Raw genomic sequence first — 19,883 nt, forward strand, 5'->3', positions numbered from 1 at the left:
CCTACCCCTTTTCTTTTCCATATTTGCTAAGTTGTTCACTTCCTCTTCTCAATTTATTCACCTTATACTCCATAAGTAATCACGATAAAAATAAATAAATAATACTTGGTGAAGTAAATTACATTTCATATGGTGAGATGAGTAAGATTATTTTGAAAATGAATGGATGGATGAAATAAATTCAGAGTGTTTATCATAGTTCTTCTTCTTTGTACTTTGTAAACACTTTAAGTTTGAAGAGTTTCTTGACGTGGATCATATTAGTACATTGTTTGATTGCTTTGCTTAATCCATTCCATCATTTAATTCCACAAACTGATATACTGAAGGTCTTAAGTGTTGTACGTGCGTACCAATGTTTTAAATGACATTTTTCTAAGATTATATTGTTCCTCTTTTTTTGAGACAAATTGTTGTATATTCTTGGCTAGCATGTTATAGACTGCTTTGTGTATAATTTCAGATATGTTTACAAATTCACTATGTGGTGGAATTTCAGTATTTTGATTCGATAAATAAAGGGTTTGTATGTTCTCTATGTCCAACATGATGTATTAATATAACTGATCTTTTTTGTAAAGATCAAAAGAAAGTGTTGTTCTCTTATGTGTAATTCACACATGTCCAAGATCTAATTAGAACATCTAAAACATGATGAGAATGGTGAAAATTTTGGGTATCGGTTAATAGATTTTATTTCATTTTATTTATTTGCACAATTTAAACAGTCCAAGAGGAAAACATTGTTAAAAAACAACAACAAAATTATAAATGAGAAATACGTAATAAGAAACAAGTGCATGTGAGAAAATAATGCAAGGTTATGCAAGGTTCTCATCTAAAGCAGTAAATTAACAAACATAGTATATAAAAAATAAGATAAGTAGTCTACCTTGTGTGGATTGAGTGTAGGTGAGTGTGTGGAAGTAATAGGGCTACATTATAAGGTAGGAACAGATGGAGAATGTTCATTCATTCATCAGGCTGGCCCTTAATCTAGGTTTCAAGATGAAGATGAGGAGTACATCGGGGACTATTCCACAGTAAAGGACCTCTGTGTTTGATGGATAACTGGCCAAGAGTTATACGACCAAAGATAGGACGGAGAGTATCAGTTTGTCTAGTATTATGATAATGAACTTGCGAATTGGTCCTTAAAATACTTTTTGAAAGGTGTAGGAAGCGAATTAGGGAAGTACATTTATAGATAAAAGAAGAGGACTGAACTGTGTTGATATTATAAATAGATAATACATTTAGTTTCCTAAATAGAAAGGTCAAAAAGAGGAGGTAGCTATTTTTGCACATTTCTTTGCGTAATGTAAATTTTTTGTACATTTTATGGATATGTACTAGTCCACACAATATTGCAATAGATACTCTCTGGATACATTAGACTGTGATAAAGAGTTGAGAGTAGGGCTGGGCGATATACTCGATATATTGCGGGTTTGTCTCTGTGCGATATGGAAAATGACTATATGGTGATATTGGAGTATACGTTCTCACGCAGTTGCTTTTAGCTGCGGGCATTACACTACAGGCTCTTCCCACTCGTTCTTGTCTCTCCTTCTCACAAGAGACGTAAAACAAGCGCACCTTCCTAAATACGTCACATAGTGTTGCGAGTGCAAAATCACACGCTCTAGCCGAACAGATGAGTTGGTGACATGGCTAACATTAGCTGTGTTGCAAGCAGAGCGGTGCGAGGGGTAATACGAGAGAAAAAAGGTGCGAATCTGGTTACAAATGGAGGAAGAATTAATCCCAAGAAAAACAGCAGGGGGGTCCATCGTCTGGCAGGGGTTTGGCTTCAAGCGGGAAGATGTTGAACAGACAACTGTAATATATCAAGTATGCGGCAAAAGCGTTGCTACAAAAAGTAGCATTACTGCTAATTTGTAGCGTCATTTCAAAAGTCACCCGCTAGAGAATGAAGAGTGCTTGAAACTCTGCATGTCAACATCTCAGGTCGGTGCCACACCAACAAAATGACCCAGCAACCATTTCCACATCAACATCGTATGAAAAAACTAGTCAACAACAGAAGGAGATAACATCCCCAGGAACCAACCACATTGCGAAGGACATACACTATTTGATTTCCTATTATGCTTCTCATTTTTATTTGACACATTGAAATATCTTGTGACATCATGCACAAAAGTGCCCTTTATTTGTTTTAAAATATTGTAGTGGCGTTCTATACAAAAAGTTTAATTTAATTTAGTGTTGTTTTGATATGTCATCCAAGTGAAATCATGCACAAAAGTGCACTCATAGCTTGTTTAAAATGTCTCTGACAATCTTGCACTTTCTATTTTGGCTGAATAACTGCTTAATAACTGTTTAATAAATACACTTTTAGTTGTGACTTCTCTCTCTGCATGAAAGTTTAAAGGCCTACTGAAATGAGATTTTCTTATTTAAACGGGGATAGCAGGTCCATTCTATGTGTCATACTTGATAATTTCGCGATATTGCCATATTTTTGCTGAAAGGATTTAGTAGAGAACATCCACGATAAAGTTTGCAACTTTCGGAGTTAAGAGAAAAGCCCTGCCTCTACCGGAAGTCACAGACGATGACGTCACACGTGTGGGGGCTCCTCACATATTCACATTGATTTTAATGGGAGCCTCCAACAAAAAGTGCTATTTGGACCGAGAAATCGACAATTTCCCCGTTAATTTGAGCGAGGATGAAAGATTTGTGTTTGAGGATATTGATAGCGTCGGACTAGAAAAAAATAATTTAAAAAAATAAGTTAAAAAAAAAAACGCGATCGCATTGGGATGGACTCCGTTGTTTTTAGAGACATTTACTAAGATAATTCTGGGAAATCCCTTATCTTTCTATTGTGTTGCTAGTGTTTTAGTGAGTTAAATAGTACCTGATAGTCGGAGGTGTACGTCCATGGGTGTCTTGACGTGCAGTGTCTCATGGGAGTCGACGGCAACCTCAGCTTTTCTCTGGTAAGAAGCGACTGTTTACCACAATTTTCTCACCGAAAACTGCTGGTTGACATTCCGTCGTGATTCATGTTTGCTTGACCGCGCTCTGATCCATAGTAAAGCTTCACCTCCAGGAATTTTAAACAAGGAATCACCGTGTGTTTGTGTGGCTAAAGGCCAAAGCTTCCCAACTGCATCTTTCTACTGTGACTTCTCCAATATTAATTACACAAATTGCAAAATATTCAGCAACACAGATGTCCAAAATACTGTGTAATTATGCCGTTAAAGCAGACAACTTTTAGCTGTGTTTGTGTGTGCAGCGCTCATACTTCCTAAAAACCCGTGACGTCTTGCGTACACGTCATCATTACACGACGTTTTCAAGACGAAACTCCTGGGAAATTTAAAAAACTAAAAAGGCCGTATTGGCATGTGTTGCAATGTTAATATTTCAGTTAATATTTCATCATTGATATATAAAAGGCCATATCACCCAGCCCTAATTCATGGTAAACTAGATTGCCCGTGGCATGGTAAACTAGATTGCCTGTGGCAAGGTAAACTAGATTGCCTGTGGCATGGTAAAGGAGATTGCCTGTGACAAGGTCAACTAGATTACCGTGACCTAGTCAACTAGATTGGTCAACTAAGGACACGCGTGGCGAAGTTGGTAGAGTGGCCGTGCCAGCAATCTGAGGGGTTGCTGGTTCAATCCCCACATTCTACCACCCTAATCACGTACGTTGTGTCCTCGAGCAAGACACGTCACCCTTGCTCCTGATGGGTGGTGGTTGGGGCCTTGCATGGCAGCTCCCGCCATCACTGTGTGAATGTGTGTGTGTGAATAGGTGAATGTGGAAATACTGTCAAAGCGCTTTGAGTTCCTTAAAAAAAAGTTAGAAAACCCATTTACCATTTAACAAGGTCAACTAGATTGCCTCTGGCAAGGTAAACTACATTACCTGAGGCAAGGTAAAGTACATTACCCGTGGCAAGGTAAGATAGATTACCCGTGGCAAGGTAAAATAGATTACCCGTGGCGAGGTAAAAACTATTTTGCCTGTGGCAAAGTAAACTAGATTACCCCTGGCAAGGCAAACCAGATTACTCATGGCAATGCAAAATACATTACCTATTGGCAAGGTGAACTAGATTACCTGTGGCAAATTAAACCAGATTACCCATGGCAAGGTAAACTACAATACCCGCGGCAAGGCAAACCAGATTACCTGTGGCAAGGTAAACAAGATTACCCGTGGCAAGGTAAACTACAATACCCGTGGCAAGGTAAACTACATTACCTGTGGCAAATTAAACCAGATTACCCGTGGCAAGGTAAACTACAATACCCGTGGCAAGGCAAACTATATTACCCATGGCAAGGTAAACTAAATTACCTGTGGCAAGGTAAACTAGATTACCTGTGGCAAGGCAAACTAGATTACCCTTGGCAAGGTCAACTAGATTACCCGTGGCAAGGTCAACTAGATTACCTGTGGCAAGGTCAACTAGATTACCTGTAGCAAGGTCAACTAGATTACCTGTGGCAAGGTCAACTAGATTGCCTGTGGCATGGTAAAATAGATTACCTGTGGCATGGTAAAATAGATTACCTGTGGCATGGTCAACTAGATTGCCTGTGGCATGGTAAAATAGATTACCTGTGGCATGGTCAACTAGATTGCCTGTGGCATGGTAAAATAGGTTACCTGTGGCATGGTAAAATAGGTTACCTGTGGCAAAGTACACTAGATTACCCATGGCAAGGTACACTAGATTGCCTGTGGCATGGTCAAGATTACCCGTGGAAAAGTAAACTATGTTATATGTGGCAAGGTAAACTAGATTACCTGTGGCAAGGTAAACTAGATTACCTGTAGCAAGGTCAAGATTACCCGTGAAAAGGTAAACTATACTAACCGTGGCATAGTAAACTTTATTACCCATGGCAAGGTAAACTACATTACCTGTGGCAAGGTAAACTACATTACCTGTGGCAAGGTAAACTATATTACCTGTGGCAAGGTAAACTAGATTACCTGTGGCAAGGTAAACTAGATTACCTGTGGCAAGGTAAACTAGATTACCTGTGGCAAGGTAAACTAGATTACCTGTGGCAAGGTAAACTAGATTACCTGTGGCAAGGTAAACTAGATTACCTGTGGCAAGGTAAACTAGATTACCTGTGGCAAGGTAAACTAGATTACCTGTGGCAAGGTAAACTAGATTACCTGTGGCAGGGTAAACTATATTACCTGTGGCAAGGTAAACTAGATTACCTGTGGCAGGGTAAACTAGATTACCTGTGGCAGGGTAAACTATATTACCTGTGGCAGGGTAAACTAGATTAACTGTGGCAGGGTAAAGCCGTCACTCAAGTTGCGACACGAGTAGCTTTTCAAAGATGAGTAGGATTATCTCATTGCTGTCACTTTTCAAGGGTAAAATAAGACAAAATACTACTTTTAAATCGCTAAAGAGTGTTTTAAATGCGTGGCGCACACTGGCTTGTGAGGTTTGCGCACGCTAACGTTAGCTGTAATGTTAGCATAGAAACTTGACGTTAGCGTGAATAAGTTACGTGTCCAATGATAAAACCACACTAACAATGTGTACCACGTGTTAACTGTGTGTGTATTTTAGGAGTTTGTAAGGTTGAGGGAACAGCGTCCACTTTTATAATCAGGTATTTTTCCTCAAGAGAGCAGAACTCCGAGCTAAGATATGTGATGTTTGCTACATTAGCTTAGCCACATTAGCTCCAACTCTGACAGGCCACTTCACAACGTCGCGAAACGCCAAACACTTCAGGAAAACCAACCTTTCTCGTCATCTCCACGGTGGCGGATTAGCGCGTCGGGTTCTTGCACTTCTTGAAACTGTCAAACGACGGCAACGTGAAGACAACGCAGTTCATTTAAAAAAGAAAAAAAAATCCCCACCCTAAAGAAGTGACTGGGTTGCCAGAATGCCGGAATCACCCCCAGCGGCTCCAAAAGATGGCTGTGCACAGAAGTGACTGGGTTGCCAGAATGCTCGAATCACCCCTGGCAGCGGCAGGCGGTTTCAAAGATGGCTGCCGAGGGCTCGCTCCGCCGCCTCCCTTTTTTGTCAAAACACGTCGAGGGCAGACGTCAGAGAAGTTCAAACGGCCCCCAAACACCCTTAAACAAGCCACGATAGTGGCCAGTAAGTCCTAAGCGGACGTCAGAAAAAGGGCCGAGCACGTCACCGTGCTAACTTATACTTCGATGTATGTGAGTGAGGCCGGGGCTCCGCCTTCTTTCCGCACACTAAAACACTTCCGCCCGGCCAGCCTGTTGCTCTCAACCATAGACATCTTTCTCAACCTTTTTCCGTGATGTACCCCCTGTCAACATTTTTTTTAATTCAAGTACCCCCTAATCAGAGGAAATCATTCTTGGTTGAAAAAAAGAGATAAAGAAGTAAAACACAGCACTATGCATACTTGCCAACCTTGAGACCTCCGATTTCGGGAGGTGAGGGGTGGGGGCGTGGTCAGGGTTGGGGCGGGGGGCGTGGTTTGGAGGGGGAGGAGTATAATTCACCAACTCCATCCATCCATCCATTTCCTACCGCTTATTCCCTTTGGGGTTGCGGGGGGCGCTGGTGCCTATTCCAGCTACAATCAGGCGGAAGGCGGGGTACACCATGGACAAGTCGCCACCTCATCGCAGGGCCAACACAGATAGACAGACAACATTCACACTCACATTCACATACTAGGGACCATTTAGTGTTGCCAATCAACCTATCCTCAGGTGCATGTCTTTGGAGGTGGGAGGGGCCTATCCCCAGGTGCATGTCTTTGGAGGTGGGAGGAAGCCGGAGTACCCGGAGGGAACGCATATATATATATATATATATATATATATATATATATATATATATATATATATATATATATATATATATATATATATATATATATATATATATTACCGGTTCATATATATATATATGTACACATATATAAATATATATATATATTTATGTATGTGTGTATATATACTGTATATATAAATGTATGTATATATATATATATATATATATATATATATATATATGTATATTTATATATTTATAAATCCTCCTTCGTATATATATAAATGTAACTTAGATATTGGGTTTCGCTATGTAAAAGCGCTATGAGTCACTAGAGAAAAACGCTATATAAATATAATTCACTTCACTTCACTTCACATATATATACATATATATGAATATATATATATCTATATATCTATCTATCTAAATATATATACATATATATATATATATATGTATAAATATATATATATAAATATATATATACAAATCCTATATATATATGTAGGATATATACATGTATAAATATATGTGTGTATATATATATATGTTTGTATGTATATATATACTGTATATATATATATGTATATATATATATGTATATATATATATATATGTTTGTATGTATATATATACTGTATATATATATATGTATATATATGTATAAATGCTCCTTCTTATGTGTATATATTAGTATATACATATAAACCCTCCTTCATTTATATATATATAAGTATATATATATATATATATATATATATATATATAAATAAATATATAGATATATATAAATATATATATAAATCCTACATATACATGTATAAATATATGGTTATACATATAATATTTATATATATACATATATATATATATACATATATATATATAAATCCTACATATATTTACAAATAAAAGGAGGATAGGGATGATACTCGTTAAGAAATTATCGACGTCGATGCCTATCCTTTTATCAAACCGATTCCTTATGGAATCGCTTATGGAATCCAGATAGGTTGTTGTGTGTGCACTGAGTTCTAAAAGCCATAGATGTTATGTGACTGGACCGGCAGGCTGTTTATATGGAGGAACAGCAAACATGACTGAGGACAGCATGCAGACTTTCAAGGGTGAAGCTTTCAGGTGAGAGAGGACGCTAGAGGCACACCCCCAATATTGTCGTTAGGGAGAAAATCGGGAGAAGTTCGTGACAATGGTTGCCCTGGGAGATTTTCGGGAGGGGCACTGGAATTTGGGAGTCTCCCAGGAAAATCGGGAGGGTTGATGTGCAATATAATAGCATATGTCTTGTTTGTTATTAAATCAATATACAACGTGTAACATGTTTATATATTTCTTATATTTCCACTGGTTGTGTTATGTGATCTGATATTATTATAAATATTGTTTTCTTCTTCTTTTAGCGTTTCAGGTTTTATTTTGAAAATGCAAGAAGAGCGGAAGTGCATGAGTGTCCGGCGGAAGTGATCTGCCCGAGCCGGCCCACGTGGTGAACATGGCTGCCGAGGGCGAAAAACAACAAGGCCACAGAGCTGGCGTCTACAAGCAGAAAAACAAAGGCCACAAACATGGCAGGCATCGCACGAAAGGTGAAATTGAGAGGGAACATAAAGGTAAGTGTTGTGTTTGGGACACAATAAGACACACGTAGTAGTTGTTAGTGTGAGATTGTTGTGGAACGAAGACACGTGATGACGTCTCATCTTCACTACAAGCTGAAATGTCTTTAATTAAATATGTCATTTTTATTGACGCTGTCAATAAACATGTAAATTTAACAATATCTTTGTCATTGCAAGTGTACAGTAGTTTACTGTGGTGTGAGACTACATCTAAAACGAAACAATCCCATCCACTTTGTTTTTATTGCACATTTAAACAACAACAATTTTTACTAAGTACTGCACAAAAATATCAATCAATCAATGTTTATTCATATAGCCCTAAATCACGAGTGTCTCAAAGGGGTGCACAAGCCACAACCACATCCCAGGTTCAGATCCCACATCAGGGCAAGGAAAAACTCAACCCAATGGGATGACAATGAGAAACCTTGGAGGGGACTGCAGATGTGGGTAATAGTGTGAGTCCAGTCCATAGTGGATCTAACATAATAGTGTGAGAGTCCAGTCCATAGTGGATCTAACATAATAGTGTGAGAGTCCAGTCCATAGTGGATCTAACATAATAGTGTGAGAGTCCAGTCCATAGTGGATCCAGCATAATATTGTGAGAGTCCAGTCCATAGTGGATCTAACATAATAGTGTGAGAGTCCAGTCCATAGTGGATCTAACATAATAGTGTGAGAGTCCAGTCCATAGTGGATCTAACATAATAGTGTGAGAGTCCAGTCTATAGTGGATCTAACATAATAGTGTGAGAGTCCAGTCCATAGTGGATCTAACTTAATAGTGAGAGTCCAGTCAATAGTGGATCTAACATAATAGTGTGAGAGTCCAGTCCATAGTGGATCTTACATAATAGTGTGAGAGTCCAGTCAATAGTGGATCTAACATAATAGTGTGAGAGTCCAGTCCATAGTGGATCTAACATAATAGTGAGAGTCCAGTCAATAGTGGATCTAACATAATAGTGTGAGAGTCCAGTCCATAGTGGATGTAACATAATAGTGAGACAGTTCAGTTCATAGTGGATCTAACATAATAGTGTGTGAGTCCAGTCCATAGTTGATCTAACATAATAGTGTGAGAGTCCAGTCCATAGTGGATCTAACATAATAGTGAGAGTCTAGTCCATAGTGGATCTAACATAATAGTGTGTGAGTCCAGTTCATAGTGGATCTAACATAATAGTGTGAGAGTCCAGTCCATGAATGATCTAACATAATAGTGAGAGAGTCCAGTTCATTGTGGATCTAACATAATAGTGTGTGAGTCCAGTCCATAGTGGATCTAACATAATAGTGTGAGAGTCCAGTCCATAGTGGATCTAACATAATAGTGTGAGACTCCAGTCCATAGTGGATCTTACATAATAGTGTGAGACTCCAGTCAATAGTGGATCTAACATAATAGTGTGAGAGTCCAGTCCATAGTGGATCTAACATAATAGCGTGAGAGTCCAGTCCATAGTGGATCTAACATAATAGTGTGAGAGTCCAGTCAATAGTGGATCTGACATAATAGTGAGAGTCCAGTCCATAGTGGATCTAACATAATAGTGTGAGAGTCCAGTCCATTGTGGATCTAACATAATAGTGTGAGAGTCCAGTCCATAGTGGATCTAACATAATAGTGTGAGAGTCCAGTCCATAGTGGATCTAACATAATAGTGTGAGAGTCCAGTCCATTGTGGATCCAACATAATAGTGAGAGAGTCCAGTCCATTGTGGATCTAACATAATAGTGTGAGAGTCCAGTCCATAGTGGATGTAACATAATAGTGTGAGAGTCCAGTCCATAGTGGATCTAACATAATAGTGTGAGAGTCCAGTCCATAGTGGATCTAACATAATAGTGTGAGAGTCCAGTCCATAGTGGATCTAACATAATAGTGTGAGAGTCCAGTCCATAGTGGATCTAACATAATAGTGTGAGAGTCCAGTCCATAGTGGATCTAACATAATAGTGTGAGAGTCCAGTCCATAGTGGATCTAACATAATTGTGAGAGTCCAGTCCATAGTGGATCTAACATAATAGTGTGTGGGAGTCCAGTCCATAGTGGATCTAACATAATAGTGTGTGGGGGTCCAGTCCATAGTGGATCTAACATAATAGTGTGAGAGTCCAGTCCATAGTGGATCTAACATAATAGTGTGAGAGTCCAGTCCATAGTGGATCTAACATAATAGTGTGAGAGTCCAGTCCATAGGTCAGCAGTGCAGACACGTCACCAACTAATGCACAGATGAGTGGTCCACTCTGGGCCCCGACTTTGGACAGCTAGCGCCTCATCTGGGGTCACCAATTCTGTGCCCCCCCTCTCTCCACGAAAGTGAGAAGGGCAGAGCCGAAAAGAAATGGCAGATCAACTGGTCTAAAAGGGGGGGTCTATTTTAAGGCTAGGGTATACAAATGAGTTTTAAGATGGGACTTAAATGCTTCTACTGAGGTAGCATCTCTAACTGTTACCACCCGGTAACAGTTAGAGATGCTACCTCACTTCAAGCACACCTGTGAAGTAAAAACCACTTCTTGAAGCTCATGGAGAGAATGCCAAGAGTGTGCAAAGCAGTAATCAGAGCAAAGGGGGGCTATTTTGTAGAAACTAAAATATATTTTACTTTATATTTTACATAACTCCACATGTGTTCATTCATAGTTTTGATGTGACAATCTACAATGTAAATAGTCATGGAAATAAAGAACACGCATTGAATGAGAAGGTGTGTCCAAACTTTGGCCTGTACTGGCGCCGTGGCATTGTTGGTAGAGCGGCCGGGCCAGCAACTTGAGGTTTCAAGGATCGATCCCCGCTTCCACCATCCTAATCACTGCTGTTGTGTCCTTGGGCAAGGCACTTCACCCATGCTGCTTTAAATCTAAGTTAGATCTTGGGTTTCACCATGTATAGCACTATGGGTCACTTGAAAAATTATGATTAAAAATATTAAAAACTTAAATTTTGAAGACACTAGAATATAAAACTTTTTTTCAGCTTTTTTTAACTCCATGTTCTTAATTTTGATGTGAAAATCTACAATGTAAATAGTCATGAAAATAAAGGAAACACATTAAATGAGAAGATGTGTCCAAACTTTTGGCCTGTACTGTATGTCCCATCTAAAAAGTACAATTAAAAAAATATACAATTTTATTTTATTTTTTAAATAAACCAGATATCCATTTTCTACCGCTTATTCCCTTTTTTGGGGTCGCGGGGGGCGCTGGCGCCTATCTCAGCTACAATCGGGCGGAAGGCGGGGTACACCCTGGACAAGTCGCCACCTCATCGCAGGGCCAACACAGATAGACAGACAACATTCACACTCACATTCACACACTAGGGCCAATTTAGTGTTGCCAATCAACCTATCCCCAGGTGCATGTCTTTGGAGGTGGGAGGAATCCGGAGTACCCGCAGGGAACCCACGCATTCACGGGGAGAACATGCAAACTCCACACAGAAAGATCCCGAGCCTGGATTTGAACCCAGGACTGTAGGACCATCATATTGTGAGGCAGACGCACTAACCCCTCTGCCACCGTGAAGCCATAAACTAGATATAAGTTCCTTAATTAAATGTAACGTGTTAGTGCGCACCTCTGGTTTTTATTTGATGCATGCGTGTTGTGTGTGTCACAGGCAGGGTATCTGTGATTGCCCTCACTAAAAAACAAAGAAAAGAGCAAAGGAAGATGGACAGAAGGAACAAAGCCAATCAACTCCGCAGGAACAAGAGAGACATGGTATGTCCAAATGATATTCTGCTGGCTTTTGGACGGATGACAAACTTTGCCGTTTCAGGTTCTAACAGAGAAACGGCGTTTAGGCAGCAGGGACGGTCCTCCTCACCTGGTTGCTGTGCTGTCGCTTCATGCCGGAGTCGACCCCAGCGTTGTCACCAAACTGCTCCGCCGTGAAGAGGCGGGGGGAGTCGTGCATCAGGAGAAGTGCATCAGTGGCGTCGCTGACAGTTTTGGGCTGGCCGTGCCTCGTTTTAAACAAAGGTTCACCTTTCTAAAAGCCAACACAGGTAAATATTAAGAGCTACGAAAACTAGAAATGTCCGATAATGGCTTTTTTGCCGATATTGTCCAGCTCTTCATTACCGATTCCGATATCAACCGATACCGATTTATAGAGTCGTGGAATGAACACATTATGCCTAATTTTGTTGTGATGCCCCGCTGGATGCATTAAAGAATGTAACAAGGTTTTCCAAAATAAATCAACTCAAGTTGTGGAAAAAAATGCCAACATGGCACTGCCATATTTATTATTGAAGTCACAAAGTGCATTATTTTTTTTAACATGCCTCAAAACAGCAGCTTGGAATTTAGGGACACGCTCTCCCTGAGAGAGGTTGAGGTGGGCAGGGTTGGGGGTACGGGGGTGTATATTGTAGCGTCCCGAAAGAATTAGTGCTGCAAGGGGTTCTGGGTATGTGTTCTGTTGTGTTGCAGTGTGGATGTTCTCCTGAAATGTGTTTTTTTTCATTTTTGTTTGGTGTGGGTTCACAGTGTGGCGCATCCTGTGCACTTAAGATGTGACTTTAAGGTTTTACTACTTACGTATAAAATACTACACGGTCTAGCTCCATCCTATCTTACCGGTTGTATTGTACCATATGTCCCAGCAAGAAATCTGCGTTCAAAGGTCTCCGGCTTTTTAGTGATTCCCAAAGCCCAAAAAAGGTCTGCGGGCTTTAGAGCGTTTTCATTTCGGGCTCCAGTACTCTGGAATGCCCTCCCGGTAAAAGTTCGAGATGCCACCTCAGTAGAAGCATTTAAGTCTCACCTTAAAACTCATTTGTATACTCTAGCCTTTAAATAGACTCCCCTTTTAGACCAGTTGATCTGCCGTTTCTTTTCTTTTTCTCCTATGTCCCACTCTCCCTTGTGGAGGGGGTCCGGTCCGATCCGGTGGCCATGTACTGCTTGCCTGTGTATCGGCTGGGGACTTTTCTGCGCTGCTGATCCGCCTCCACTTGGGATGTTTTCCTGCTGGCTCCGTTGTGAACGGGACTCTCGCTGCTGTGTTGGATCCGCTTTGGACTGGACTCTCGCGACTGTGTTGGATCCATTATGGATTGAACTTTCACAGTATCATGTTAGACCCGCTCGACATCCATTGCTTTCCTCCTCTCCAAGGTTCTCATAGTCATCATTGTCACCGACCTCCCACTGGGTGTGAGTTTTCCTTGCCCTTATGTGGGCCTACCGAGGATGTAGTGGTTTGTAACAGTGTTAAAGTTGTTTATACTGCCACCCTCAGTGTGAACTGTATGGCTGTTGATATTATGTGGCTAGGCCGGCACACAAAGGCAGTGCCTTTAAGGTTTATTGGCACTCTGTACTTCTCCCTACGTCCTTAAAGGCACTGCCTTTATGTGCCGGCCCAGTCACATAATTACAACAGCCATACAGGTCACACTGACGGTGGTGGTTGTATAAACAAGTTTAACACTGTTACAAATATGCGCCACACCAAACAACAATGACAAACACATTTTGGGGGAACATCCGCACCGTAACACAACATAAACACAACAGAACAAATACCTAGAAGCCCTTGCAGCACTAACTCTTTCCAGGACACTACAATATAGAATTCCCCACCTCAACTACCTCATGCTCTCCCTGAGAGAGCATGAGGTGGTTGAGGTCCCAAATTCCAAGCTGCTGTTTTGAGGCATGTTAAAAAAAAATAACGGACTTTGTGACTTCAATAATAAATATGGCAGTGCCATGTTGGCATTTTTTTCCATAACTTGAGTTGATTTATTTTGGAAAACCTTGTTACATTGTTTAATGCAGGGGTGCCCACACTTTTTCTGCAGGCGAGCTACTTTTCAATTGACCAACTCGAGGGGATCTACCTCATTTATATATATCATTTATATTTATTTATTTATGAAAGAGACATTTTTGTAAACAAGTTAAATGTGTTTAATGATAATACAAGCATGTGTAACACATATAGATGTCTTTCTTTCACGAAGACAAGAATATAAGTTGGTGTATTACCTGATTCTGATGACTTGCATTGATTGGAATCAGACAGTAATGATTAACGCCCACATTTTCAAATGGAGGAGAAAAAAAGTTGTCCTTTCTGTACAATACCACATGAAAGTGGTTGGTTTTTGGCATCTAATTCATCCAGCTTCCATACACTTTACAAGAAAAACATTGGCGGCAAATTCCGTAGCTTGCTTGATTGACATTCACGGCACCCGAGGGTCTTGTGAGATGACGCTGGCTGCTGCCAGTTCATTATTATGAAAAAATGACAGAGAGGAAGGCGAGAAACACTTTTTATTTCAACAGACTTTCGCGCCGTCCCTTCCGTCAAAACTCTAAAGGCCGACTGCACATTTCCTATCTTCACAATAAAAGCCCTGCTTCATGCTGCCTGCGCTAACAAAATAAGAGTCTCGGAAAGCTGGCGTGCACAAGTGATGTGCACGCCAGCTTTCTGAGGGATCGCTTGTGCACGCCAGTTTTCCGAGACTCTGTATTTAGTTAGTGCAGGCAGCATGAAGCAGGGCTTTTATTGTGAAGATAGGAAATGTGCAGTCGGCCTTTAGAGTTTTGACGGAAGGTACGGCGCGAGAGTCTGATGAAATAAAAAGTGTTTCTCGCCTTCCTCTCGGTCATATTTTCATAATAATGATCTTGCAGCAGCCAGCGTCATCTCACAAGACCCTCTGGTAACGTGAATGTCATTTAAGTGACGTCTTGGTGAAGATTGATGATCACTCATTTTTAGGTCTATTTTTTTTTAAAAGCCTGGCTGGAGATCGACTGACACACCCCCCGCGGTCGACTGGTAGCTCGCGATCGACGTAATGGGCACCCCTGGTTTAATGCATCCAGCAGGCCATCACAACTACTTTAGGCATAATAATGTGTTCATTCCACCACTGTATATATCGGTATCGGTTGATATCGGTATCGGTAATTAAGAGTTGGACAATATCTGTATATCGGATATCGTCAAAAACGCCATTATCGGACATCTCTAGTAACCAGTATTCACAGTGATTATCGGAGGCGAGGTGTCTGTCAGAATTAAAGCCACAATACGAGGAAATTCTGTGTTTTAAGTGTGTTCATATCACTGCCAACCCGTATGGAAGTTGAATCCCGTTGTGTTGTACTGGAGCTTCTATGTGGTGTTTGCACAGGTGACATCCATTCTCTGCTGGATGTAGCTAAGATGGCAGACAGCCTTGTGTTTGTGCTCAACTCCGCTGATGGGTGGGACACCTACGGCGAGTACTGTCTCTCCTGTCTTTTTGCTCAGGGCCTCCCGAGCCATGGTGAGTGTAACCTATCACTATTCTGCGATCCCACTGGATTAACAGCTGTCACAATTTGCATCCTCGAAGCGCTTGTTTGTCAGGGTGTGTCTGACCTCACCATGAAGAAGAAAGTGGAGTCCCGGAGGGTGCTGTCCAAGATCACCGAGCTGCGTTTTCCGGAGGCACGTCTATTCCCTCTGGACACGGATCAGGATGCCACGCTGCTGCTCAGACATTTGGGCACTCAGAGGCAAAGGAAGTTAGGCTTCCGCTCCAGACGTTCCCATCTGGTGGCTCAGTCTGTCACTTTTACCCCCAACCACACCAACGTGGCCACGCCGAGTGGACCCGCTGGTCTCGGCACCCTATGTGTCTCCGGATATGTCCGCGGGCGGCCTCTTCGGGCGGACAGACTGGTGCACATCAGTGGACACGGAGACTTTCAGCTGAGTCAGATCGATGCTCTCAAAGACCCTCTGCCCATGAACACAGCTGCACCCAGACCAGCCAAGTCCAGCAAAGGAGACGCTGACATGCAGGTAGAGAGATGCAAGTTACATTTTCACGCATTAATGAAAACCAACAAAATCCTAACAATTCTATATTTCCTAGGGATATAACTGTACGTGTATTTGTATTGAACGGTTTCGGTTCGGTACGGGGTGTATGGAAGTCTTATGAGCTGCTTTGCTTCTTCTGCCTCTGTGTCAGCACCCAGCATTGTCCCACCCACACAACCATCTGATTGGTTACATATATAGCGGTAATAGCCAATCAGCAGTGCGTATTCAGAGCGGTATCAGCCAATCAGCAGTGCGTATTCAGAGCGCATGTAGTCAATGCCTTAGCGTCGAGCAGATAAGTGTTTAGCAGGTGAGCATAAGGCAGCGTACTCAACCCCAAATGATAATAAAAACATCCCAGTCAACTACTACTAACATCACTATGAGCCCATTGACCTTCTAGAAACTTAAACTGCAGCTCAGCTCGCTCGCAGTTCTGGCTTGAGGTGAAGGCTAATTAGCTTTTAGCGTAACGTTAGCTCATTTTGCGGTGTGTGTGTTTTACGGACAGAAAAGCTTTGAATGGCAGGGTCCCTGCTATCACATGTTGATAAAAATATAACACTTACATAATAAAAATCAACTACAGGCTTCCCAAATGCTGTAATAAATTAAGCACGATGAGTTGACTTGAAAATGGTTAATGTTGCACTTTTGGTGTGTAGAATAAAGGTTTTGTCATTTTAGTTAATCTGAGCAACAACTTCAGGCAGTTTAATGTTGATTAGCGTGGGCAGAATCATTATAGTGTTCCCAATGTTAAAAGGATAAAGCCATTGTTTACAAATTTGGTAAATAAATAACCAAAATAATTTATATTTTGTTGTCTTCTTACTGTACCGAAAATGAACCGAACCGTGACCTCTAAACCGAGGTACGCACCGAACCGACATTTTTGTGTACCGTTACACCCCTAATATTTCCTGTTTACCCGCTTCTGTGTGTCTCCTCAGGACGGGGGTGACACGGAGGCGCCTGTGCGGGTTCTAATGAAAGCAGACCCGACTTGCAGGGAGAGCCTGCAGACGGAGGCCGAGGTGGACCCCATGGACGGAGAGCAGACGTGGCCCACAGAGTCAGAGCTGCTGGAGGCCGAAGGTGCAAAATGGGTTCCTTTTTGAAAAATACATCAGGAAGTTTAAAAATCCTGGCCCTTTTCCAAGTACCTAACGTATGTTGTTTAGAAGGGAGAAAGACCAAACGTGTGATGAAAGTCCCGAAAGGAACGTCTGACTACCAGGCGGCATGGATTGTTAATGAAGACGACACAAATGGTTCACTGGATGAAGAAAGCAGTGAAGAAGATGACGACGACGATGATATGATGGATGACGCCTCTGAGGGAAGAGACCATGACCTCCAGGTACTCACTTTTATTTGGAAAATATTTACCTTTTGTGTATTTTCAAGGAAACTTATACTTTTGGGGGGATTTTGTTCATTATCCAAAAACTTTATGTGAGACGAGTGTCGTCTCGATACCAGTAATGTGGTACTAGTACTAGGGCTTGGCGATATGGCCTTTTTTTTAATATTTAGATATTTTCAGGCCATGTCAGGATACACCATATATATCTGCATATTTTGCCTTAGCCTTGAATGAACACTTGATGCATATAATCACAGCAGTATGATGATTATATGTGTCTACATTCAAACATTCTTCTTCATACTGCATTAATATATGCTACTTTTAAACTTTCATGCAGAGATGGAAATCACAACTAAAAGTGTATTTATTAAACAGTTATTAAGCAGTGGCACAAACATTCATGTCATTTCCAAAACAAAGTGCAAGATTGTCAGAGACATTTTAAAACAAGCTATGGGTGCACATTTGTGCATGTTGTAAATAAGATGACATATCAAAACAACACAACATTTTTGTACAGAACACCAGTACAATAGTTTAAAAGAAATAAAGTGCACTTTAGTGCATGATGTCACAAAAGATATTTTGATATGTGTCAAATAAAAATGAGCTGATATAGGGTTGGGTATCGTTTCAATTCCAACGATTCCAATTCCGATTCTTTGTTTCGATTCCGATTCCTGACGATTCTCGATTCCGATTCTTTAAAAAAACAAAACAAAAAAAGGCAGGGTCAAAAAAAAGTTTAGGATATTTTAAATGAGCTAGCAAACCTACAGTCTTTCTGAATGAAATAGTCTGACATTCTCCATCAATTTTAATTCTATTAACTTTTCATGAACTTTACTATAAATTCCTCACAGGGCTGTTTTCAACTAATATATAAATATCAAATCTATGAACTTGAATTGTTAGTCTCTCCTGTCGAAGACGGGACACGCATTTATTTGTACTCCATGAACTCTGAGGTGCTTCATCATCTTCGACGTGCACCCCCCTAAGCACGAAACAGTCCTGTCGCACGTGTTACGTTTCACCGATATTTCATTTTTTTTTGTAAAATAAAGCCACACTTTCGACCGTCGACGCCTGCTATCCATGCTTGACTGACTCGCTCGGCTACATAGGCTCGGCTATGCTAACACTTCCGGCGGTGGACGCTTCTTCGTTGGTGTTCAGCGGCTTCTTCATCCGGGTCGGCGGACTTATTATTTTTTTCCGGTCGGCGGACTGGGTATCGAAACTAAGAATCGAAATTTAAACTTAAAGTTAGTCTCGGTTCCAATCGATACTCAATACCCAACCCTAGCTGCATAATTGGAAATCAAATAGTGTATGTCCTTCACTCTGTGGTAGCTTCCTGCGGACGTTATCTCCTGTTGTTGACTATTTTTTTCATACGTAGTTGATCTGGAAATGGTTTCTTGGGCATTTTGTGGGTGTGGCACCAAATGGAGGTGTTATGCAGAGTTTCAAGCAGTCTTCATTCTCTAGCGGGTGACTTTTCAAATGATGCCACATATTAGCAGTAATGCTACTTTTTGTAGCAACGCTTTTGCCACATGATTGTTCGACATCTTCCCGCTTGAAGCACTCAAAGAACAATTTTAGATAATTTTAAAAATTAAAAGGCGTTAAACTCATTAGGCTTTTCTTGTTGCACTTAAAACAATTTACAATTTTCGATAATACATATAGTTTGCCATAATCATGGATTATGTTTGAATATAAATAAAAAGCTTTATTCAATCAATCAATCAATCAATGTTTACTTATATAGCCCTAAATCACTAGTGTCTCAAAGGGCTGCACAAACCACTACGACATCCTCGGTAGGCCCACATAAGGGCAAGGAAGACTCACACCCAGTGGGACATCGGTGACAATAATGACCCAGTGGGAGGTCGGTGACAATGATGACTATGAGAACCTTGGAGAGGAGGAAAGCAATGGATGTCGAGCGGGTCTAACATGATACTGTGAAAGTTCAATCTATAATGGATCCAACACAGTCGCGAGTCCAGTCCAAAGCGGATCTAACACAGCAGCGAGAGACCCGTTCACAGCGGAGCCAGCAGGAAACCATCCCAAGCGGAGGCGGATCAGCAGCGCAGAGATGTCCCCAGCCGATAGACAGGCAAGAAGTACATGGCCACCGGATCGGACCGGACGCCTTCCACAAGGGAGAGTGGG

The 19,883-nt window shown here is 41.1% G+C and overlaps 2 protein-coding genes across 4 annotated transcripts in view; one reads left to right on the forward strand and one right to left on the reverse strand.

The window, feature by feature from the left end:
- taok1a (TAO kinase 1a) overlaps positions 1-6,427 on the reverse strand; it is a 57,872-nt gene extending 51,445 nt beyond the window's left edge. For 2 of the 3 annotated variants that reach the window (XM_061878116.1, XM_061878114.1), the window contains exon 1: positions 5,779-6,427. The gene's annotated coding sequence lies outside the window, so the exon portion shown is untranslated. Of the gene's footprint in view, positions 1-2,893; positions 2,973-5,778 lie in introns of all 3 variants that reach the window. The other variant, XM_061878115.1, reaches the window with a different exon arrangement.
- Positions 6,428-8,262: 1,835 nt separating this feature from the next.
- The window catches only part of tsr1 (TSR1 ribosome maturation factor), a 39,084-nt gene continuing 27,463 nt past the window's right edge, over positions 8,263-19,883 (forward strand). Inside the window, exons 1-7 of the mRNA XM_061878117.1 lie at positions 8,263-8,437; positions 12,092-12,195; positions 12,254-12,482; positions 15,639-15,773; positions 15,843-16,294; positions 17,272-17,416; positions 17,503-17,681. Coding sequence (XP_061734101.1) covers positions 8,320-8,437; positions 12,092-12,195; positions 12,254-12,482; positions 15,639-15,773; positions 15,843-16,294; positions 17,272-17,416; positions 17,503-17,681 — 1,362 coding nt within the window. The 5' untranslated portion in view covers positions 8,263-8,319. The remainder of the gene's footprint in view (positions 8,438-12,091; positions 12,196-12,253; positions 12,483-15,638; positions 15,774-15,842; positions 16,295-17,271; positions 17,417-17,502; positions 17,682-19,883) is intronic.

The sequence above is a fragment of the Nerophis ophidion genome, linkage group LG18 (assembly GCF_033978795.1).
Source record: "Nerophis ophidion isolate RoL-2023_Sa linkage group LG18, RoL_Noph_v1.0, whole genome shotgun sequence".
NCBI lineage: Eukaryota > Metazoa > Chordata > Actinopteri > Syngnathiformes > Syngnathidae > Nerophis > Nerophis ophidion.